Below are 24,478 nucleotides of genomic sequence, written 5' to 3'. Positions count from 1 at the left end.
CTGTCCGTGGCCTGAGACTTGGTGTCATCTATTTGCCGTTAGACGTGTGAAGTCTCTGCAACCAGAACATGAGCCCCGCTGTATAAGCCTGTAAGTTCTGCCCAGCTCTGCTTCCCATGGCCAGCCAATGTGAGATCTGCAAAGTTTTCCAAACTTTTCCATTTTCCACAGCGCCCCTTCCAGTCACAACATAAGACTGAGAATCTGCTGGGAGTTGGAAAGATGGAAAAATGAAATAGGCTGTAAGCGGTTTGAAACAAATAATGTAAAATTACATACCCTGATGTATTAAGGGCCCGTAAGGGCTCTGACAAATTAGATATCTCTTTGTACATGTGTACTGAAAGGCACAATTTGTGACCCTTTTTTAAAATCTTTCTTGAGGAGAGTGAACCCTCCAACACTGGTGGGGATTGCACACTTGCTGAGGGCACAACTTAAGTACTGGAACATTTCCTTAGAGAACTTATGTCTTATTATTACTGTTGTTGCTCTTATTAATTAGCATTAGACAATTACGGTGATAATTATTCTTTAAGGTGTGTTATTTGGCACTATATTTTCAAGACTTGGGGAGAGAATGAGGCCTTACGGCTAGGGCGGTCTACCTCGAAGCTGGGGAACCGGGTTCGAGTTTTAGCAGGGACGCTCAACATTCTGTGATTCTGGGCAAATTACTTAATCTCCTTGTGCCTAAAAAAAATGAATGTGTCCATCTGTAGCGAAACTGGTGCTCATGTAAAGTGCTCTGATACCTCCTGGTCTAGTTTGTGCTATACAAAACTCACACCAAAAAAAAGACTGCCTTGCATTAGAATGCAAAAACAGTGTTCTACTATCACATGCGAATTAGGATAAAATCTCCCCCGTGCCTCTACACAAGATCAAGTCTGTGGTCAGTGCTGTTCTCCAGCTGGGCACTCAGCCCCAAAGTCCTATTCTGTAAACCATATGCAGTTGACCTCACACAGAAATTATTATGATCAATAAGTTGTACTTCAAATTGTGTGAAGACACAATTATTACCCCTTTTAGGCAAATAAATACCCAGAGTACTGCAGGTCCCATTGTTCTCTCTTTGTTGACATAGCTGTAGAATTCTTGCAAAAGGGGCTGCGGCCGGGCTCTCGAAGAAGCTGGTTCATCTAAATATGGCAGATGATGTCCCTAGGACATTCTCGTAAAGCAACTTTGGATGCTTAAGACATGGGGACCTTGATAATCATGAATTAGCCAATTAGACTACAATAGCAACCATGTCACTTGCAGAAAAGGCCTCCGATTCTGGTTTCTGTGTTTATTTATTGCATCTGGTTTTGGTTCATCAGTGTATCTGGGAGCTGGTTTGGTGATTGGGTTGTAATACACAAGACCCAGGGCATCAGTGAATAAAAGTTGTGGGATTTCTAATCTCTTCCATCTTGCTAAAGTTTGCTTCTACAGATAAGCCCATGAAGGACCTGGTGGGTATAACAATGCATGGCGAAAAGTCCTGCAGCATGTGCCTGTGTAGATTAAGCTGTCCTTTCCTGGTGCCGCTAGAATGCTTCTTTGCAGAGACCAACTTTCACCCAGGCTCTTTCTCGGCAGGGGTAGTAAGCGCTATATTAATGCAATTACAATTACAGTGCTTATGTCTATAGTGAGTTTACGGCCGTCAAATGTTCCTTTGTAGACGAAGGCCATGTCGTATCACGCTCCTCTGTAGAACAAGGCAATACAAGTGGCATGATTATGACAAGACCGTGCACAGGCATTACCCATGTCCTAGTGTGCTTCTGCCAGGATTGGGGGTCACGCCCCTCGCATGCTCCTGTCTAGATCGAGGATCTCCTTTCCCCAATCCCTGTCTAGTAGAACACAATCTTCTTTCACTCATGCAGTGACATAGCAAGGGGGGGGCGGGGCACGAGTTCTGGGGCAGCGGCCTATCCCCCCACTCTTACCTGTGGCCGTGGTGGGGCGGCAAACACAGGAATCTCCAGCAACCCCCCACGGTAGGAATCGCCAGCACCCCCCGCCCCCTGCTCTTACATGCGCTGCAGGGACCGCCATGGGCTGCCAAAGGTCTAGCTACACCACTGCCCTCATACCTTTATTGGAGACTGTCTTATCCCATAAACCAAACTGAGCATCTACTAGTCAAGTGTTTTGACCTTCTTAGACCAGTCAATTTCTAGTAAACTCCACAAACAGCCCTTCTAAACATGTCATTAATGTAGCAGGATCCACACCAGGGAGAACCTTCTTCATTATTCTTGGATCAAAAAAGGTCGAAGAAAGTAAATGTCCTTCTAAATACACGAGTAATTTTCGGACGTTTGAGACCAGCGAAGACTTCCAACAACATGGTGTCTAAAAGACTGCTCCTGTTGAGTAAAACCATTTAGAATTTAAAGGAGAGAGGCCCTAAAACTAACAATGTCCCCGTCCTTCACCATTATGCTTTTATTTTAGTCAGGCAGCTTTCCTACAGGTTTGAGCCTTGGGATCAGAGTCTACATGAAACAAGGTTGCTGAAAGATGGGCAGCTGCACAACTTGTTTTTGAAGAAAAGGGTCTTTAGGCCAGCCACATCAAAGGAGGGTAGGCCAGCGTTGCTTCCACCAAGGAGGTATTACTGTTCCTTTCACACTTCTGATTGTGTCAACTTTATCTACAGCTCATATCCTGCTAAGCTGGAAAGAGAAGTCACAGATGTGGAATTTATGTTCCCATGCAGCGCTGTCCACAGGTATGACCACAGTGGGAGCCTCCTTACCTTTCCAAAACTTCCTTTCCCCAGAACTTTAAGGAAAGAGAAGTCCGACAGCTTCATGCGGTCTCTGTTTCCATTATTGTCAAATCTGGCGGTCGAGTTTGCCATCTTTCCATCTGCATCTTTGGGTCCGGGACCAATTTTTGCTCTCTGAAAAGAGAAGAAGCACATGTTTGCTATTAACGTGTGTTGGATAGACAGTGTTGGATGGATCTGATGCACGAGGCATTTGCCCACGCCAGGTCAACACCAGAGAGGACAGAAGGGGATTATTAACAAGGAACCATCCTCTTCTGCTTCCTAACTCTGGAGAAGGTAGAAAATCTCATGAAAAACTTACTTTACCTCTTCACAAAGGAAAAATAGCCTCTTGTTGTTCACAAAATTGCCCCTCCTTCAACAATCCTTGTGCATCCAGCTGTTCGCCAAAGCACCTCCAAACCTTTATTCCCTTAACACTCCAAGAGAACCCCTAATCTTCCATCCCTGAACATCCCAAGAAACTCCCAACGCCTGGTTTTACCCTATAGTACAAATATGGGGATACAGGAACTCCAATAATGAGAAAGAGAAAAAAAAAGACAGGAAAGATGTAGAAGAGGCAATGAAAGACAGACCATATGAAAAAGGGCATGAGACAGAGAAAGTGTTTGTGTGTGTGCCTTTGACTGTGAGTGTCACACTCTTTGTGTGTGAGAAATAGCTGGAACGACAGACTGGGTACTCTGTCTCCCATGTGCAAAATCTTTTTTGACGGGGATTAGTTGTAATTTTTAAAATGGTCAAAGTAAGTGATGACATTCCTGATGGACTTAGGCTGCATAAAAACAAAATTAAAATACCCTCTGCTTTAAACCAAAGCCCTGATGGTCCCAAGCAAGCGAAGGAACGGAGCCCGGCCCACCCTAGAAGCACTCTCTTATCTTGTACATCCAAGCACCTGTCCATTCACCCTTCCATGCACCGGCTGATATCCACCATTTCACCTTTGCATACGGTCATCGATTCATTCTTTCATCCATTATTCAATATTTCTCCATTCGATCCAGGGCTGGCTTTAGCGCTGATGGCGCCCTGCGCCTGAGTCCTTTTTGGAGCGTGCCAATGACCTCGTCTCCACAGATTCCGTCACTACCACCCTCCAAAAGTGCCACTCATCTCTCCATAGCCGCTCTTTCACATGCATTTGATTTGTTTTATAGCGCCTCTCATAACAGTTTAGGGTGTCAGACAACTTTACATCATACACACATTATATGGAGACAAAGAATGAAACATGTGTACATCATTGTATAGAAATCTTTTAGTTTACATACAGCAATAGGGTTACAAGGTGCAGGAATCACATGTCATCCATGCTAGTAAGCAGTATATTTTAAGAGTGCTTTGTCTGGAAAAACACAAACTCAGGATTTAAAACATACAACAGTGGTTAGGTTTAACCTTACTGATAAGAATGTTTTTATATCCAAATGAACCCTTTTTAAAATTAGGAAAATTAAAATTGTGGGAAAAAATATAATGGTCTAACTCAGTGGTTCCCAAACTTTTGACTCCTGAGGACCCCCATTGAGTCACCACTGGAAGCCGGGGGCCCCCAAGCAATTTGTAGGATTTAAATTTCAAACATTTAAACAGTAATTAGAAAAAGATAAACACACGTGTGCACACAAAACAAATACTCGAAATCCTAAGGACTTTAGGGGCATATTTACAAGCCCCTATCGCCATGGGAATGTCACTTTTTGCGAGATTCCCGTGGCGATAGGGACTTCGCCTTATTTACAAGGCAGCGTTAAGCCACGTGGCTTAACGCTGCCTTGTAAATAAAGCCCCCTTTCACACAATGCTTAGCGTGAAAGTGGTGGGCAGTGGGTGTTGCGGTAGGCGTTCCACCCCAACACCCATTGATTTTGATGACGCCCCCTATTTACAAGGGCAGCGTAAATAGGAGGCAGCGCCAAAATTAAGACCAGCGAAAACCTGGTCTTAACTTGGCAAAACAAGGAGAAATGGTTTCCCTCGCCTCATTTTTGCTTTTTCTATGTATGCTGCCTTGTCAAGCACACATGGAAAAAGCAAAACGCCTTGAATTGTTTATGTGCAGGAAGGTGACCCTTCCTGCAAATAAACAATCTTTAAAAAAAATGACATTTTGTAATTTCCATGTGTGCTGCATTAAGAAGCACATATAGAAGTGACAAAAGTGCCTTTCAAGATTTCAAGGGGGACCTTCCTGTACATAACTAATCTTCCCCTGCATGCAGACACCCTTGCACTATGGTGCAAGGGTGCCTGCGTTGGCCCTATACTGCTAAGTGTAGTGCCAGCGCAGGGGGAAACGCAGGGCTGCACCATATTCTTGTAAATCTGGTTCAGCCCTGCGTTGAAGTGGCAGAGAGTGTCGTTAAGCCAAGGCGGCTAACACGCTCTGCCGCTTCTGTTTTAAGTATCCCTCTCAATATTTTATATTGAAAGAATTTGCAAAAAACTAAAACGTTTGATGGGAAGGTTGGTGCTGCATCTCCATGAATAACTTTTAAATGGTTGGTTTTATTTCGCTCTACGAGGCTCCTGCCAGGGCCAGACTGGAAATCCAAAGCAGCCCTGGCAAATCATTTCAGGGCAGTCCCCATACGGTGCACACCAAGTGCGGTGAGGGAGCCTGACCACTACAAAGGGGGCTTTGGGACACTCTTCCCCCCAAAATATTTTTGGAAAGAATGGTGCAGTCTGCAACACATGTATCATTATATATTGAATTGCATTAGCTTTGAAAGAATAGTAAATGAAGACCTTACTATGCACCAGGATACGACAATCTTTGTTGGGGTTCTTCAATGGTTCCCCCACTATCACCCTCCAACAGCGCCTCTCATCTCCCCTCTGTCGCATGCATTTCATTTGTTTTATAGTTGGTCTCATAGCATTGTAGGATGTCGGAACACTTAACATCACACACATATAGAGACAATGAATCATTCGTGCAAATCAGTGTATAGAAAATGTTACATAAGGCAAAGGGGGCTACAAGGTGTAGGATTCACATGTCATTCATACTGGTAGGCATTTTTAAAGAGAGCTTGGTCTGGAGAAGCACAAACTCAGGATTCAGAACATAACACAGTGGTTAGCATTGACTTTAACAAGAAAAATGTATTTCCACCCTAATAAACCTTTTTAGCAGCATCAGGATAATGAAACACTGGGAAAAAAACATAAGTTACTAACTTATACCATGCAGTTTGCAAGCAGCTCTTTGATGACAATGTATTTGCCACTGTGCTAGACAGTCACTTAGGAGCTAAACAGAAACCAAAGAATCTCCGTGACAAAAGCAGTAACCCACTGATCTATGCACATAAAATACTGTTTTTTAAATTGGATGGTACACGTTCTTTGCAGTGGGCATATTAATCCCAAAGGTGCCACTGGACAAAACTCTCATCTCTCTCCAGCAGGTACATTAATCCCTGTTGTTATCTTGACACTTTTATTGTTGCCCGAAAACTGCTAACTATACAAGGAACTTTGCAATGCTTTTCAAACTGCTGCCTGCAGACCCCCAGGGAATGTGTCACGGACCCCTGGGGGTCCACGGACCACAGTTTGGGAAACACTGGTCTAACTTATACCATGGAGTTTGCATGCAGCTTTTTAATGACAGTTTATAGGTCACTGTGATATATTAGGATTGTAACTTATGATCTGCAAGTAACAATATGATCTCTATGACAAAAGCAGTAACCCACTGACCTATCTACATAAACTACAGTTCTGTGATATTCATTGTACACGTTCTTTGCAGCAGGTATATTAACCCTCTGCACTACCTTATAATGATTCGAAATTGCAACTAGACAAAATTTGATTTCTCCAACAGGAACATTAATCATCAGAGTTCTCTTCACGTTGTTGCTGTTGCCTGACAACTGCTAGACACACCAGGAACCCCTGCAGCAGGTGCCTTTAAAAGCCTGTTCTTTTTACACAGTGTGCCTCCGGGGTAAGAGCCAGGAGTGGCTCTACCAGTCCCACCGCCCTGAAGCCAAACCTGTCTCCATCCATCCATTGTTTATTCCATCGAACCATACGTTCACACATCCATCATCTATGCATGCATCCATCCACTCATACACCCATCCTTTGACTTATCCACCCATCAATAAATCCATCTTCTCAGATTTCCCTTTACTCTGCCATCCTTTCACCCATCCCGTCATCTATCCATTCAGCCGTCATTTCACCCACTCATTCATCCTTCTTGTCACACATCCTCATTCACCCTTCGTTACTTTCACTTTTCTTTCTTGTCAACCTTTCGTCCCTTCCCTTTTCCATCAACCCATCTTCCTTTCTAACAGCATTAGAAGTTTTATTTCTGCTGAGTTGCTGACAGAAGAGGCCTTTAAAAAAAGACACACCCCTGCTACAGATGCCAAAGATTAGGTGTTGACGCCGCCCCCGGCAGCTACCATTAGTGCAGCAGATGCAGAAGAGCCCAGAGCCCTGAAGGGCTAGTTGAACCCTGAAAATTGCTGTATTTACCACTCCCAACAGCTGGTAAAGGAGCTATTTTCCATGCTTGCACCTGGGCCCTGGCACAGTCTACCTCACTGCTTTTGCTGTGCACCAAGTAGTGACAGGAATAACAGAATATCACTTTCTACATAATGCACACAGCAGAGGCCAGAATGCTTTGCGATTGATAGCCCTTGGTGGGGTGAGAAGCGGATGATTGTGTTTTCTTTTAAGTGCATGACACATCTCCCGCCAGCACATGAACCACCGCACTCTCAGCCCCAACACTGGATAAACAAGGTCAGACCAATGCCCGGCCCTTCCCCGCTCCTCTCTGTCGCCTTCCAGCACGACCCAAGCAAGCGTCAACCCTCGCTCCGCCAGATGCGGGCGCATCCCAGGTCCCTTTCCCTCTCAGGGATGCGCCACATTGCGGCGCGTGAGCAGGGCGCAGTCTGGCGTGAAATCCCATTAACCCGCGCGCAGCGGTGCGCTCGCAGCTCCGGCCGACGCAGAGGCGATGCGCGCGCGCTATCTCCAGACCTCAGCCGGAGATAATTGCTTATTTCGCGCCCCTTCCTGCCGCCTGCGCCACGCGCCCGCGCCCCCTTCTTCAAGGTCACCCGCGAGGACCCGCTCGCGCTCCAGGGCTGGGTTTGCTCTGTAAAGAGGGATCAAGGCTTAGGCCGGGCACCCGGGGCCCAGCGCGAGCCGCTCGTCCCCGCCGCAGAGCCCGGAAGTGCGCCCGCAGCCGCGGCCTAAGATCTCTGGCTGAGCTCAGGGGAGAGCTGCCGGAAAATCCACTTTACGGCCGCAACTGCATTAAAATAAATGTGTCCTAAAACCCCCCAAAGCTAAATTACATCTGAGATCTATAGGGCTTTTTTTGCGAGTGAAGTGTTGAATCTCCATGTGGGATGAAGCGTAATCCGAACAGGACCGAGCCCTCAGCCAGGATAGCAGAACATTGCACACAGGAATGGGCTCTAAGAGCCTACAAGGCCTGGAACATCTGTATTGATGGCAGGTCACACAGCCCTGCAAGCTGTCAGGTCCACGTGTGATTTGCTGCTCCAGTTCAGGCATGACTGCTGGTCTCGCTTGTGAGTCCCGGCATCAGGGCTTTAAGTGGGCCGGGTCTGAGCAACGGCAATTTTTTAAAGGAGGCCTCGAAACGGATCTTTATCGGGCTCCGTTTTGTGCCCTGGCACAGGCAGTCCATTGTTTTGGACTGCAGTGACAACAGGCACATCGATGTGCACGTGCTCACTTCTCACTAGTGGAGAAGTTGCGGCATGATGTCATGCCAGGTGAGCGTTGTAGGGGAAGGGAAATCCTTTAGTCATTTTCTCTCTGGATTTTCCTTCTCTTTTTGAAACTCAGGAGCTGCAACATTGTCGTGGTGTCACCAGGGCTTTAAGTGGAAGCTTTTTCAATAATATATACAAGCCATAGTTGCTGCTTATTTATCTTATGCAACTAACAACCATTGACAAAGCCAGTAGTCGTGACTTGTTGCAGGTATGATGCGAATTTTGGTATCATATATCTGGATGCAATGACAGAAATAGCAAAATACAAGTCAGGCGGCACACTGTGCTAAGCACAGATTTTTAGTTTACGTGTTTGTAAGCCACACCCTTAATTACATTGGCCACGCCCCTTTGAGAGACACCCAGTTTTTTCATCCCACTTAAAGCCCTGGATATACGGATAGCCTCTGTGCTCGTCTCGGTTTGCAATATAGAGCTAAGGTGGCCAACCTGACATTATCACTTCAAAGGACACTTTGCACGCGTGAAGACACGCGCTTGTGGAGACACTTTACCCGCGCATAGACATCAGATGACTTTTAGGGGGGCTTAAAGTCTTGTAGCCCATTTCTACGGTTTCATTTTAAACCCCCCTCTCCTCTAAATGAGGTTATTTTATGATATAATATGGCTGGAGATTGAGTTTATCGTCTGCGATTACTATTCATCCTGTGTTTGAGTTCTAATCCTTTCCCCACCTCCTGGCGTAACCCAAGACGGCTCACTATTGCAACTTTGGAGAAACAGGTTTCCAAAAAATAAGCAACTCTGGTATTCAAATGGAATTAAATAGCCTTATACTTTGAAACACCAATCGCAAATATCAATATGTATCACACGCAGTGCATACTAAAAGCACGCTGCCAGGTCCAGTGAGAATGTTTTAGCTTTGGAACAAGGAAACTTAAAGTCTAATCTCAGCTTCACCACTTGACCTAAATATGCAGGAAATAAACACTGTATTGTAAAGTTGGTCAGGGCCACAACACAGTGACATTCCCCAAGGAAAGGCAACTGCTTGGCTTTGCCATCGAAATCGCTGCCACCCTAATTGCGGTCGATTGGACTATTTGGAAATGAACAACAAGGAGACATAGTTTTTAATCTTGGCCTCCCATTTAGCCAAATTGTGTGCTCTTTGGCAATCACTTTTTGAATGTATTCCTCTGCTCCCTTTGTGGTAACATTGGGAGTCTTCAGAATCAGTGTAAAAGATGCTAGTGAGCATGTGACTAAAAATAATGGAATGGATATTACCTGGGGGAGAAAAGAAATACCCAGGGTCTTGGCACACTCGCCAGAATGCAATATGGTGGTAAATAAAAGCAAGTCGTAGTGTGCTTCACTCTGGTGTTTACTGCTTTAACAAACTCTTTTATCCTGAGCGGCTCATACTCTCCCGGTGCCCCCGTTCACGGATTAACAAAAAATGTCAGCCCTTCTAAAACACGCTTAATGGAAGAATTAAATACCACGACACCCGGACAGGTCAGCATGATTTTCATTCATGTTTATCAGCAAGTGCTGTTTTGCATCTCAATAGCTGTAAGTGCTCCTATTGCTGCATTGTGGTCGATCACTCCTATAGGCTGCTGTTCCTCCCTCCCGGCCATCGATAGTACCTCTTTTACAGCTCTTCCGGGCTGATAGAGTAAAAATGTTGTTCGCCCTTTGAGATGGTTTCAAGTTGTGCGGAACCAAAATGCAGGATGGTTGGCATCCCGTAGTGCCTCTGTGGGAGAGAGAACACAAGCCATGACCAGAGGACACACACGCAAAGTGCGGGACAGTTGGCCACCATACGTACAACAGGGGAGGCTATGAGCATGTATCAGACTGGAAAACCTAGAATAGATCGGCGGGAGGGTTATGTGCTGCTGCCAGTGTGTCACCTGAGGATCAATACAGGAAGGACTTAAGTGCGAAGCTTGATGGGGGACACAGAACAGCTAGTGATGGGTTATGCACAGGTATCAATCTAGGAGACCACCAACAGATCAGGGGCAGGGATATGTACTGATCTCTTTCTGAGAGACCTAGACCACATGTGGAAGAGATTTTTTTTTAAAAACGTAATAGCATATGTGCCAATGTCAGCTGCAGTCAAGAGCGGGTATGTGCCTGCCTTAGTATGCAGGAACTAAAACCGATACTGCAGTAAGGATTCCAGTTCAAATGCCATAGTCTAAGACACTTTGAAAAGATACTCTAGGCAGACAGGTAAATAGGATTTTGGAGACTCAGAACTTACAGTTCATGAAGAGGGACAGACAGCCTGATGGACTCAGATAATAAGATCTAAGCAAATACTGTAACTGTAAAGCAGATAATGCAAATACTATATGTCACCCACGGTGTCCTAGGACATTAACAGACAGAAATGCTAGCAAGAAGGTCCATACATACAATCCTGGGAGCTTTAGGAAAGATACTGTAAGAAGGAAGGCTGGAATAGGGCACTTTACCCCTCATTTTTTACTCCGCATGCCATTGCTCTGCATTTTTTACTACACATTAACTTTTACTATGCAAGGCTTTACAACGCAATCCATTACAACGCATTCCCCATTTCAACGCAATTACTATTCTAACTCCAGGGGGGCGTTCCTTTGGGAAATGCGTTGTAAATCCCTGCGTTGAAAAAGTTAATGCGGCGTAAAAAATGCGGGGTAATGGCATGTGGAGTAAAGCATGCGGGGTAAAGGATGTTTCCCGGAAGGCAGACATGCAGCCCAAAGGATTCTGACTCGGTGGCCAGGAAGAATATTGTAGACCGGCTGACATCAGACAGAGAGCCTAAAGGTCTCTCGTACACGCAGAACAGACTATGAACAGATTGAGATCAGTCAGCCTAAAGGTATTTTGGAAATTTGGGTTAATGGTTGAGGGGGGTGAAACCCTACTCAGGCAGCAAGCATCATCCTTGTCAGGGTAAGGCACAAGCTAACCCCAAATTAACCGGTGCTCAACCTCCTGGCAGCTTAGCACAGAGCAGTCAGGCTTAGCTGAGAGGAAAAGTGTAAAGTATGTTTGCCGCACTTCAGACAGTAATAAAATGAAAACACAACACGAGAAAAATCCCACATCAATTTAAAGAAATAGAGCAAAATATAATCAATAACTCAAGACCAAAATGACAAGAATCCAATCAGAAGTCTGCAGATATGTAGTTTTAAAGATTTAAGTGAAAATAGCATCAAAAAGTGCCACCCGCGGCTATCTGGTTGTGTGAGACCGGGAGCAAGTCACATTTTCAGGCCGACCACGATGAAGCATGGGCTGGATACAAGGACTAGGTTAGTCCTGCTGAAAATGTACCTTCGCAGTCCAGCGCAAAGAGTCCCTCTCGCTTTGGAGGTTGCAGCGAGGAGCAGGGAGGCATCGCGGAGAGTCATAGCGTGAAGAGCAGGCCGGACGTCGCGGACCGTCATCGCTGTAGTGCAAAGACCCTATTGGCATCGCCGGGTGGGGGGGGGGGAAATCGTGCTCGCGATGGTGCTCCTCACGAGCGTTTGATGCTGTAGTGCGAAGGGTCCGCCTGATGGAACTTCGCCTTAGCGGGCAGTGCGAGCGATAAGGTTTTGGCACCAATGGGCCCATTTGCAGTCGAAGAGCTAAAAACTTCAATTCAGCTCCACTGAGGCCACACCAAGGGTCCAAGAACTGAGGTGTACTACTTGGGGGTCAGGGTCGTGTTCCATCTGGAGCTGGGTGCTGGTTCAGGTCTATGCGGCTCCGAATAGCGGGCCAGCAGACTGGCCCTTTGGCATCACTCCGGGAGTTCCGGGTTCAGGTGCAGTGCCAGTCCCTCTGACTCAGGCAGGAGGACAGCAATCCAGAAAGGCAGCAGTCCAGCAGGGTGGCGGTTCTTTCAGCAGCACAGCAGTCCTTCTTCCTGGCAGAATCTCTCCAGGAGTGTACTGAAGAGTTGGTGTCTGGGGTCCAATATTTACACCTGGACCTTCCTTTGAAGTGGGAGAAGCTTCTAGAGGTTTCCATTTGAAGTGCACAGGTTTCCTGCCTCCCCTGGCTCCAGATTAACTACAGGGGGGTATGCAGCTCTTTGTGTGGAGGCAGGATACAGCCTAGAACAAGTGTAAGTAGGGCTGTCTGGGTAGTAGACCTAATCTCTGCCAAACTTAGGGCCTACAGCTGGCCCAGTGGTGCTCTCTTTACGTTTATAGGAACTGCCGTCATGGAAGTTCCAGTCAAGGTACAAAAAGTTTATTGGATGACCAATGTTTGGTTTGTTGGCAATTCTCAATCTTTAACAAAGTTCTTGTTTATCGAAAACAAGCTCCAAATGTGGGAGTTTTTTATTGAGAAACAAATAATTAAAGACCCACACACCCAGGAATATTTTCTTTAGTAGGTGTGGGGGTCATTATGTTGTTTTTGTTGCTCACCCCTAGATTTTATTTGGCGATTAGAGACAGAAAAAAAAAGTTACACAGTTGACCCTAAATAGTGCTGGCAGTGTAATGCCCTTCCTCCGATGGCCACTGCTCCATCATAAACACGGGCTCTGCCGACGGACAGCTGATTGTCCGCTTGACTCTATATGAGACCGCAGAGCGAGGGTTTGGTGGACAGTCTGTTCTCCAAACTCAAAAATTATCCTTAAATCCCTTCGACCCTTGAATTCCCTCTCCTTCATGACCGATGTGGCGAGAAAACAGCACGATAAAGGTTCAGTGCTGTGGAAATGAAGACCTAACCTCCCTCAAGCAGACTTCGCAAAGACCATCCAAGCTATAGACCCTTCGTACCTAGAAACGGGAACTGTTCAGCACGCTTCGCTCCGTACTGATTCATTCTGCTCACTGACTCCGAACTTAAAGAAGAAAAAACTCTGATCACTTCCTTCCCAACGTGAAGGACCTGCATGGGTTGCTTCTCCAAGACAACAAAATCTTCAAAACTTGAAGGTAGCCTTAGTGCACTATCATGGTTGCTTGAAGAACTAGCCACTTCATGCAGTCGGAGTAACAGACGCCATCAAGACATCTCCAGCCTCAAACCCAAGAGGTGCAACAAAAAAAAGGAGGAGTCTAAGCTTTGGGAATCTGGAACAGCATCCTTCCCCCACATACAGGTGCACCCTCACTCCTGCAATCGAAAGAGGCTAAATATTGACTTCTTCAAGGAGCAGTTCATCGACCATCGATTTAGAGCGCTTCAGCTCCTCCAGTCACTGACCCAAGAGCAGAAATGCCGCCCCTCGAATTCTCTTCTTTACAAATGTATATGGTCTAGAATTATTCTCTAGGTCCTATGTCCTGTCATTAATATGGAATATGATCTACTGCTCACCAGCCAGGCTTTCAATATAAAAATACCAATCGATAAAAGACATGCATAACATCCCAAATGTGAAAACAGAGCAGATGTCGCTTTGAGTGCATAGGTGCCTAATGTCCCTTTGACAGTAAAAGTAAATATGCTCAAAGCAAATATATCACCGTAGTGTACACAAAACACTGATCAGCCGGTGCACATACGCACAAAGATTACATGAATGTCTCTATTTGTCACTTTATTACGGTACCTTTGCTTATGCACAGATCTGAACTACTGGCGGGAAGATGAATGCCGAGCACGGAGCTGTGTTTATCAGAACACAACTCTAGGTACAGTGTTGTCCTAACACATATCTTTGCTGGGATTCCCTTGTGCGACTATCATTTCGCCTTTTTGAGATTTGCCTGCTAATAAGATATATATTAAAGAACACTGATTACCTCACTAAGAAGCGACATTTGTTACCATTTGTTGTCAACGGATGGACTATATTACGACGGGAAGAACAACAGAGAAACGAGAGTACCATCTTTAACACACAGTGCAAAGGGCGACTACCCATGTATACAGCTATCAATATAATTACAGACACTACAATTGCCCTGAAGCAGTTCTATCTAGAGAACGAAACGTGTTGGCTGTGGTACCATAAAGGAATTAATAAAGAAGCAACATTACATATTTTTCAATACGGACTGAAGTTTTGATTTGTTTAATCACAATTGGATATGTGGTGCAGCTTTGATGTTGTTTGAACTTTATTACGGTACCTTTGCTTATGCACAGGAGCAGTACTCCAACGGAGCACAGTATGCACATGCATTGCACTGTGCTTACACACTCATTCGTCTGATCTCTCTGTGTCGTCATCCAAGTGCCATAGCACATACTTTTAATCTTGCATGACTTCACAAGCGATAGGTTGAGGGGGTAAAAAGGAGCTGGGTGAGAGATGGTACACTGCAGGAACATGCTAGAATTTCAAGAATGACTTGTTTCTTACGAATCTGGTCTCCTAACTACTACTCCCCTTTTTGACACTTTGAGTTGTTCACTTGGACACTGGATGGAGGAGGCAGTCCTTGATTCATGAAAAAGCATACTGTGAATTTTTACTGGTTTGGTATATGTCATTTCAGGTCACTCCTGGTGCCAAGAAGCCTTCATGTGATCATGAATTATACTAGAGAAATGAACAGATGCAGATTTTTAGAAATCGTTTAACACCCTGCATAGCATCATGTAGAATGCCAACCTTTCCTTATAAATATGAATTTATTCGTCGAGGTTTGACTCGCATTTCATCTGCTGTGTACACACCTCATTTATCAATTAAAAAGTATTCAGCGTGGTGTGATAACGAAAATACAGCCACATCCAACACGTCTTAAGCAGCCAGCAGGCTGCAGGTGGCGCGTGAAAAATCAGTAATACATAATAAAGTTGCATTACTCGTGGAGTTGCCAGAAAAATTGCTTCAAGGGCCCTTTGCTGCTGAACACCAGATGAGATGATATAAGGGTGCTGCTCTTCAGGGCTTTTATAGTAAGAGATGAAGATTTTCTTAGAGTGCTGCTCTTCAGGTCTTATGAGTAAAATATGAAGATGGTTTAAAGGGTGGCGCTCTTCGAGTCTTATGAGTAAGAGATGAAGATGTTTTAAGCGTGTTGTTCATCAGGTCTTACGAGTAAGAGATATGAAGATGTTCTAAGGGTGCCGCCATTCGGCTCTTACGAGTAAGAGATGAAGATGTTCTAAAGGTGCCTCTCTTCGGGTCTTATGAGTAAGATTTGAAAATGTTCTAAGGGTGCCGCTCTTCGAGTCTTATGAGTAAGAGATGAAGATGTTTTAAGCGTGTTATTCATCAGGTCTTACAAGTAAGAGATATGAAGATGTTCTAAGGGTGCCGCCATTCGGCTCTTACGAGTAAGAGATGAAGATGTTCTAAAGGTGCCTCTCTTCGGGTCTTATGAGTAAGAGATGAAGATGTTCTAAGGGTGCCTCTCTTCGGGTCTTATGAGTAAGAGATGAAGATGTTCTAAGGGTGCCGCCTTTCGGCTCTTACGAGTAAGAGATGAAGATGTTCTAAAGGTGCCTCTCTTCGGGTCTTATGAGTAAGAGATGAAGATGTTCTAAGGGTGCCGCCCTTCGGGTCTTACGAGTAAGAGATGAAGATGTTCTAAAGGTGCCTCTCTTCGGGTCTTATGAGTAAGAGATGAAGTTGTTCTAAAGGTGCCGCACTTCGAGTCTTACGAGTAAGAGATCAAGATGTTCTAAGGGTTCTGCTCTTCAGGTCTTAAGAGTAAAAAATGAAGATGTTCTGAGGGTGCCGCTCTTTGAGTCTTACGAGTAGGAGATGAAGATGTTCTAAGGGTGCCGCCCTTTGGGTCTTACGAGTAAGAGATGAAGTTGTTCTAAAGGTGCCTCTCTTCGGGTCTATGAGTAAGAGATGAAGATGTTCTAAGAGTGCCGCTCTTCGGGTCTTACGAGTAAGAGATGAAGATGTTCTAAAGGTGCCTCTCTTCCGTTCTTACGAGTAAGAGATGAAGATGTTCTAAGGGTGCCGCTCTTTGAGTCTTACGAGTAAGAGATGAAGATGTTCTAAGGGTACCGCTCTTCGGGTCTTACGAGTAAGAGATGAAGATGTTCTAAGGGTACCGCTCTTCGGGTCTTACGAGTAAGAGATGAAGATGTTCTAGGGTGCCGCTCTTCGGGTCTTACGAGTAAGAGATGAAGATGTTCTAAGGGTGCCGCTCTTCGGGTCTTACGAGTAAGAGATGAAGATGTTCTAAAGGTGCCTCTCTTCGGTTCTTACGAGTAAGAGATGAAGATGTTCTAAGGGTGCAGCTCTTCGAGTCTTATGAGTAAGAGATGAAGATGTTCTAAGGGTGCCGCTCTTTGAGTCTTACGAGTAAGAGATGAAGATGTTCTAAGGGTACCGCTCTTCGGGTCTTACGAGTAAGAGATGAAGATGTTCTAGGGTGCCGCTCTTCGGGTCTTACGAGTAAGAGATGAAGATGTTCTAAGGGTACCGCTCTTCGAGTCTTATGAGTAAGAGATGAAGATGTTCTAAGGGTGCCGCTCTTTGAGTCTTACGAGTAAGAGATGAAGATGTTCTAAGGGTACCGCTCTTCGGGTCTTACGAGTAAGAGATGAAGATGTTCTAGGGTGCCGCTCTTCGGGTCTTACGAGTAAGAGATGAAGATGTTCTAAGGGTGCCGCTCTTCGGGTCTTACGAGTAAGAGATGAAGATGTTCTAAAGGTGCCTCTCTTCGGTTCTTACGAGTAAGAGATGAAGATGTTCTAAGGGTGCTGCTCTTCGAGTCTTATGAGTAAGAGATGAAGATGTTCTAAGGGTGCCGCTCTTTGAGTCTTACGAGTAAGAGATGAAGATGTTCTAAGGGTACCGCTCTTCGGGTCTTATGAGTAAGAGATGAAGATGTTCTAAGGGTGCCGCACTTCGAGTCTTATGAGAAAGAGATGAAGATGTTCTAGGGTGCCGCTCTTCGGGTCTTACGAGTAAGAGATGAAGATGTTCTAAAGGTGCCTCTCTTCAGGTCTTATGAGTTAGAGATGAAGATGTTCTAAGGGTACCGCTCTTAGAACATCTTCATCTCTTACTCATAAGATTCAGTCATGTCAAAGGATGCAATAGGCAGAGTAGACATGTACACCCCTCTACTCAGCAGTGTTGAGTGGGCACAGTTCAGAGGATATGTAGGGCAGAGTACACCAACTTTGAGGTATGTAGTAACGAAAGGGTTGATAGCTAAATGCAAATGCCTCCGGGTGAAGCTCTAATTATATCTAGACCTCAGATGCTTCTACGTCCTATACAGACATAACTAATGTCAAAGAAAATTCTGACAAAGTTATTTTACTGGCCCATGGTCAGCCTTTGGCCGTGCAGCGAATGTGATGCTGTGTTTCTCTGTAGATTCTTAGCCCCGGTGGCAAGGAAGCATAGGACAGGTTTCATTCATGGGACCTCCTGGTGAAGTGGAATCTGCACTTGTGCTTACGTGTTTGTCCATGAGGGTAATGGCGCGAGCAGTGCTCCTGGCAGGCATCAAAAGTGCCACTGCGGCTACTTCTCCGGCAGAACAGGCCTGACCCCTGTGGCTACCAATCTGGTGCTTTAATGAGCCAGCAAATGAGAACATTTGCCGGTGGCAAATAATGCGCTGTACAAAACATTTCAGTCTCTGTATTCCAACATTTACAGTATTTTTGGTTGAGTAGACAGCACACATATAGGTGGTACTCGCATTCCTGCCTGAAATTCGCGACCCCCTTCTCTCCCACGGCTACCAATTTGTACTTAAGTCAGAAAGTTTGGCCATTTGCCACTGACAACCAAATAGGCTCAGACATAAGTTTTATTACGCGAACAGAAACTTATAAAATTCCCATTTTTCATGTTTGGCATATTTTTTGTACTTTGTTCCTGTTTTGCAGTTGCATCTTTTCAAAAATTCTTTGCCAACAGGAGTATGGCTTGAGTAGGCAATGTCTCTCCGGAAACAGTAAAACGGATGCCTATCACGGTTAGAGACATTACCTGCATCTACCAGTCTCACTGCATCGCACCTGCTTTCTGACCCAAGTTATACACTCCTGTTGTATTTCTTGTAATACGCATAATTTTCATGAAATTATGCATATTTTCCCAGGAAAAATAATTGCCACTTTCACCTAGCCCTGTTTAAGTGCTTCTGAAAATATTGCAGCTGAGGCAATGTACCATTTAGAGAGCCGGGCTTCAGATTTATTCATCGTCAGACAGGCTCCTCATGACAGAGGACACTAAAAACTGGGGCTCGTTCTTTTATTCTCTGCTCGGGCTGTCAGTGCTCCTGGCTCAAAGAGCATAAGAACGGCTTATGGTTATTGGTGGGCAGAACTCGCAGCGTTACAGAAAAGCTGCGAGATTCCGTGAAATTCTGCCAATGGGTGGAAAATATGCAGCTTGCGCTACGATTTAGCGCACGTAGCATGAGCATTGCTGAAAATCAGCACGAATGGCACAAGAGCTCGTGGCCTTTCGAGTTGATTTTGCTGCCTCTCAAGTAGGAAATCTACCCGAGCTGCAGCAAATCTACTCGAAAGGTGGCCTTCTGACCGTGAACGCTCGCAAATTCAACCGACCACCCGCGTTAGAAAATCGAGCTCGCCAGCTTGCATATTCTGGAGCCTTACAGGGGATTGCGATTGGTGGAATTTGGCCATAGCTCTGCATTAAAGAGTAATGCAGAGTGGCCAGCATTCTGACAATTCCGTGGGGAGAATGGAACATTCCGCCCACCCCTACTCTCTCTAGTTTTGTAAAGGGGACTATCAACGAGATCTTGAAAATATCTGGCAATGGCCCTGTGTCTGAATGCATGTACCCAGAAACCAAGTGGGCCGAACGATCCTGGAAAGATTGAACTTCTAAACCCTGTTCAGTCCGTTGTCAACAAGGAACTGGAAGAATTTTCCAGAAAGAAAGGGGGCATGGGATCCAAAGGAGATGAACTATTTTACTTATTTACGGTCACTGTGGTGGTCTGCAGCACATGGGGCCTTCATAAGCAATAAAAGCTGTACTGATGATGGGAATGCTGCATGCCCACCTCCTGGATACTATCACTAGGCTTGGAATATTGCCTGCTTCCATGTACCCAAGCCAAGAAGCCAGGTAGCGAGGCCAGCTGGACTCTCTGGTTCGTCTCTCTCTTTGCGCTCCCAGTTGCCCGAGTCTGACAGTGGTTACGGGACAGTCTTCTCCAGCATCTCCCATGCGTGGTAATGACATCTCCCTTCGGCCACTGACCTTCTCGGATAGGTTGTGGATTGCTCCCCACAATACTCCTGACATCTTGAAATCTCTGAGTGCTTAGAGTGGGCGCGTTGGTGCCAACCCTTTATAGACACATGAAGGGCTTTTTCCTACCAGGGGTGCCAACTGTCTGTTGGATCAGTCCTCTCTGAACAGCTACATTAAGAGGTTTAGGATTCTGTCTGTGCAATTTCTATGCCAAGCCTGCTGGGCCCAGATAGCCTTTTCCAAGTACACTGCATGAAAAGGATCTTCCTTGGCTCTAACCTGCATGCAAACCTGTTTTGCTGCAGCTCCCAATGCAATGATTTTATCAACAATGGAAAGAAAGGGAGAAGGTGGTAGCCCAGACCGCCCTCATATCACAGCTGAGATATACTAGTAGTCAATAGGAATATCTACATTTGTATTGCAGGCAGTGGCTAGCCTTGCGACCGGGACGAGGAAGCTTATGCACTCAGGGCCAGCCGCGGCTCCACAGCACCCAGATTGGCTCGCCTCTAGAACGCACTCAACAAAGGAGTCCACACTTGGACAATACAGTGTGAAAGAGGAGGCCTCTTCTCTCCGGGTTAGCGTCTTAAAGCTCGATCCATTTTTTCATCCACGCTATGATATTAATGAATCTCCTCTCCGAGTGGAGGAAACGTGGTGTTCATGTTCTGCACTACTACTCTCTCCAATTACCTGCCTTTGATCTTCTTCGTAAGAACGCCACATCATGTATTGCCTCGTTTTGGTCTTTACGAGTCATCTTTACCTGCAGGCTATCTGGTTGCACCTGGAGCTGTTTCTCTATCAGACAGGTAACACCAAGGACATCTGGCACAGCCACTCCCACTACTGTTGCAATGCAGGTCTATCCCAAACGAACCACCGGCGGCACACTGCAGGGTCGCCGCTGGAAGAGACATTTCATCGGTGAAGCCCACAGCAGAGAACGATGAAGGTAGCACCTCTGAAGACAAGGGTAGAATGGAACATACTGGCATTGCCTTGCACAGTACTGTACATGGTATCTCACAGTATGTACGGACAGAACGAGTGTAAGGTTATGCTTCTATGCGGCTGACCATGGGTGGTAGAAGTTGCCAGAGCGATACCCAAGCTCACAACCACTCGTGTAACTCTGGTGTCACGCACTCACATCAGACTTCCTATAAAGAGCCCAGACTTTCACCATCTCACACTCTCCTTGGGCTCACAGACTCCTCGCTGCCTCCCCTGAAAACAATAGTCCACGCCAGTTTGTTCTATCTCAGCAAACCGTTAAGCCCACGTCACTCGCTGCCACTCCACATACACATTTTAACAAATGAATGTTACCATCTTGTAGAAGCTCTTTAACAAAAAAACAAAAAACACCCACCAGGTCAAGAACCAACCAAACACCTCCTTTCTCTGTTCTAAGCCAATTGTAGCCAGATCCATAAACATTTCCCTGACCCTGCTCCAGTCTTTAGGCCTCCCCCACCTCTCTCTCAAACTTTGCCTCTTTGAACAACTTCCGGTGAGAACTTGAAGTACTTCCCCTTTCAGCAACATCTCTTGCGCCTTCACCAACCTGATGCCTTTCTGAGGGCGCCTTGCCTGATGAGGAGCAGAAATCCAGAGCAGATACAAAAGGCCTGTGTATTTTCCCCAATCTGGAGACACTCACCTATCACCTCACACGACTGCCACGCGAACAAGCTCTGAATGGTCCGACTGACACCAGCCAGATTACTCTCTGTTATGTTAATCCATCCTGAACCCAGATCTATTCAAAGCACTAGGCGGCCTTTCAAAACTTGATCAATGCATCACAAACAGACCACATAAAATATAATTACATTCCCATTTTACTTACACACACACACACGCACCCCCCATGCTGTTGACCTCATGTGGCATGCAAGCAAGTTATCTATAGTTTGGGCCATTCGAATTATGCGGCACTAGTGGACCAAATTATGAAACAGGAATAATTAAATGATATGAAAATAGAAGGCAAATTATGACTTATAATGTGCCACACTCTGTGGTGGTGTTATTTTACTATTTCTTCATTTCAGCAAACATTTATTCTGTCTGAGCAAACATTTCACTTCATTAGTACCAGTTTAAAAGCGGAATATGGAAAAATAAAGCAACTAAAAAGGGGTTCAGTTAACCTCTGCAAAAAGGCCTGCTGCTTTGTGGCAAGACACGGGGATCTTTTTCACTAAAATTTGATGCGTGTGTGTTAAAACAAATGTTTTTCTTGAAATTTGGATATATATAGCAGATGGAGTATTATGTGGGAAATGTGGTTAGCCCACAAAAATGTGGTAAACACCATGGGAGCAGAATCTCAGATTTCACAGGTACAAGTCCAAACGTATGGGACAGGTATACGTTGTGGTACTGGCTCACTACCTGCATATACACACACAGGTCAGTTTAATCTCACTTTACATGCACCTATGTGGTCGTCTGATCTCATTTGTTAAGCACACGTCACTCAGATTCAATTGTGCATGCACATGAATGTCACCCTGGTTTGGTGCAGGCTTGAGCATGCCACTTACCTCACACAGCACTTGCTCTTGTTTACTCTTTCACTTTGTCTCTCTTTAGGTTTTTCTACCTCTTCTTTCCAGGTATCCCAGGAACCAGGACACAACTCATTGGACGTACATCCTGGATGATCTAGTCACTGGCAGATGCCCGCACCAGTCACATCATGCGTGTGCGGCTCCAATCACTGGGATTGCAGCTAGCTGCGGCTGCCTTCAGGTCTCACACACATCCTACTGAGACCGAGGCAGAGTTCTCCACCCCGCCTCCAGGATGCACTCCAAATGTGGCCATGACTCTTGTGGCACCTAGACCCCTAGGTCCTCACCAGTACAGCCATCCTGGCAGCCAAGCGCCAGGCCTAGAGTGTGGCAGAATGGACCCGGTCTCCGTGGCATCAGAGAAGCCCAGGGCCCATGCTTCGGTGCCCCTTTGAGGGTTAGCATGAACCCTGATGCTGGACTGGAAGGTGTCTGCAACTGCAAGCCAGCAAGAAACCACGTCTTCAGCCCTGTCGACAACAGCTGCAGCGCTGGTCCAAGGAGTGAGCAGGAAGAGGGACTATCTCAGGAAGAGGTCTGTAAGACAGGGCTGCAGGGACAGAGTGACATTGAGATATGAGGAGCCTACATCTAGGGAGGGACGAGCAAAAGAGCGACACTGTGGCAAGGAACACGCCAACTCCAGCACGGGGAATACGCAGACGCGGACTCTGGGTCAGGGGACAAACAGCGAAAAGGGGACATGACAGACAGTCATACACAGGAAACAAACTAACTTTGATACATTGTGTCAGGGTGACAGACGGTGGAATGGGCAGAATGACACACAGAGTGTCATACACTGAGACACGCAACAAACTACAATACATTGTGTCAGGGCAACCGTGGAATGGGGAGAATGACAGAGAGAGATACACAGGAACAGGAAACAAACTAACTACGATACATTGTGTCAGGGTGACAGACGGTGGAATGGGCAGAATGACACACAGAGCGTCATACACTGAGACACGCAACAAACTACAATACATTGTGTCAGGGTGACAATGGAATGGGGAGAATGACCCACAGAGTACACACTGAGATAGACAACAACCTAACTTTGATACATTGCGTCAGGGGCATACACATGGGCAGGCAACACACTAACGATGGTACATTGTGTTCGGCTGCCAGCCGGTGGAAATGGGAGAATGACACACAGAGTCATACACAGGAACAGGAAGCAAACTAACCTGGACACATTGTGTCAGGGCGTCAGGGTGGAGTGGAAAGACTGGTGTGCACCAGTCATTTCATAAAACAAGAACCCACCTGGATGGGAACATGCAACATACTTACACAGTGTCCAGGAACACTATCTCTGGGACATGGACGCAAACAGAGGCAATGAGAACAATAACACACGAGACACAGAGAGCACTGACACAATGAGGTGAACAACAATGGTCCGCCTAGATTCACACACTGGGCCAGGCAACACAGTAACTGCGGTACACGGGGAGAAGATGAGAAACCCAGTGGACTGGAAGAATTATAATGAAAGGCAGAGACCAACACAACGGGTCACAAAGACTAATGGCTTATTGGGCAGAGTGGGACAAGCGCCATAAATCAGTGGTCTGCAGCTCCCACACCCGATTTAGAGCCGTTGGGGCGACTGGGATGCCGCTGGTGACACCTGTGATGTTTTAGCGAGGCCTTGGTGGAGTTCACAGTGTCCAAAAGACCCCGCTGCGCTACACGGATTTCCGCAAGCGGCTGAGTGTGTTAAGTCGTGCCGTTTGCGCTGATTTTTATTGCTGGGTGTTTGTCCCGCACTGGAAAATCAGCACAAACAGCACTATGTGCAGTGCAAGACGGTGTTGCTTCTATCTGCCACTCGAGTAGATGTTCTACTCGAGCGACAGCTTCCTCAAAGGTTTCTCAATGTGAGCAGTCGCTATCATCCGCGACCGCCTGTGTTGAGAAATGTCGCTGGGAGGTGGTCTAGTGTTGGATTGTCCTCGCTTCCACTCACCAGCTTAACATTGGTGAGTGCGAGCAAGGAAAAAAGTCTGCTCCGCTTCACGGAGCAGAGTTATTCGGAATGCCGCATTCTCCACAGAGTGCGGAAAACTCTGCAAACCCTGCGAACGGAGTGGAGTTCACCGCCCAGGCCTAGTTTCTGCCATTGGGAACCCCTGACCCAATGGTCTGGCCGCCACTGGGTCGCTGGGTCACA

At 46.0% G+C, this 24,478-nt stretch overlaps 1 protein-coding gene across 2 annotated transcripts in view; it reads right to left on the bottom strand.

Moving 5' to 3' along the window:
• The window catches only part of PRKCB (protein kinase C beta), a 1,047,370-nt gene that overhangs the window by 407,893 nt on the left and 614,999 nt on the right, over positions 1 to 24,478 (bottom strand). For both annotated transcript variants that reach the window (XM_085629465.1, XM_085629464.1), the window contains exon 9: positions 2,762 to 2,908. In XM_085629465.1, coding sequence (XP_085485591.1) covers positions 2,762 to 2,908 — 147 coding nt within the window. The remainder of the gene's footprint in view (positions 1 to 2,761; positions 2,909 to 24,478) is intronic.

The sequence above is a fragment of the Triturus cristatus genome, chromosome 10 (genome assembly GCF_964204655.1).
Source record: "Triturus cristatus chromosome 10, aTriCri1.1, whole genome shotgun sequence".
NCBI lineage: Eukaryota > Metazoa > Chordata > Amphibia > Caudata > Salamandridae > Triturus > Triturus cristatus.
This window is presented reverse-complemented; position numbering and strand designations above follow the sequence as displayed.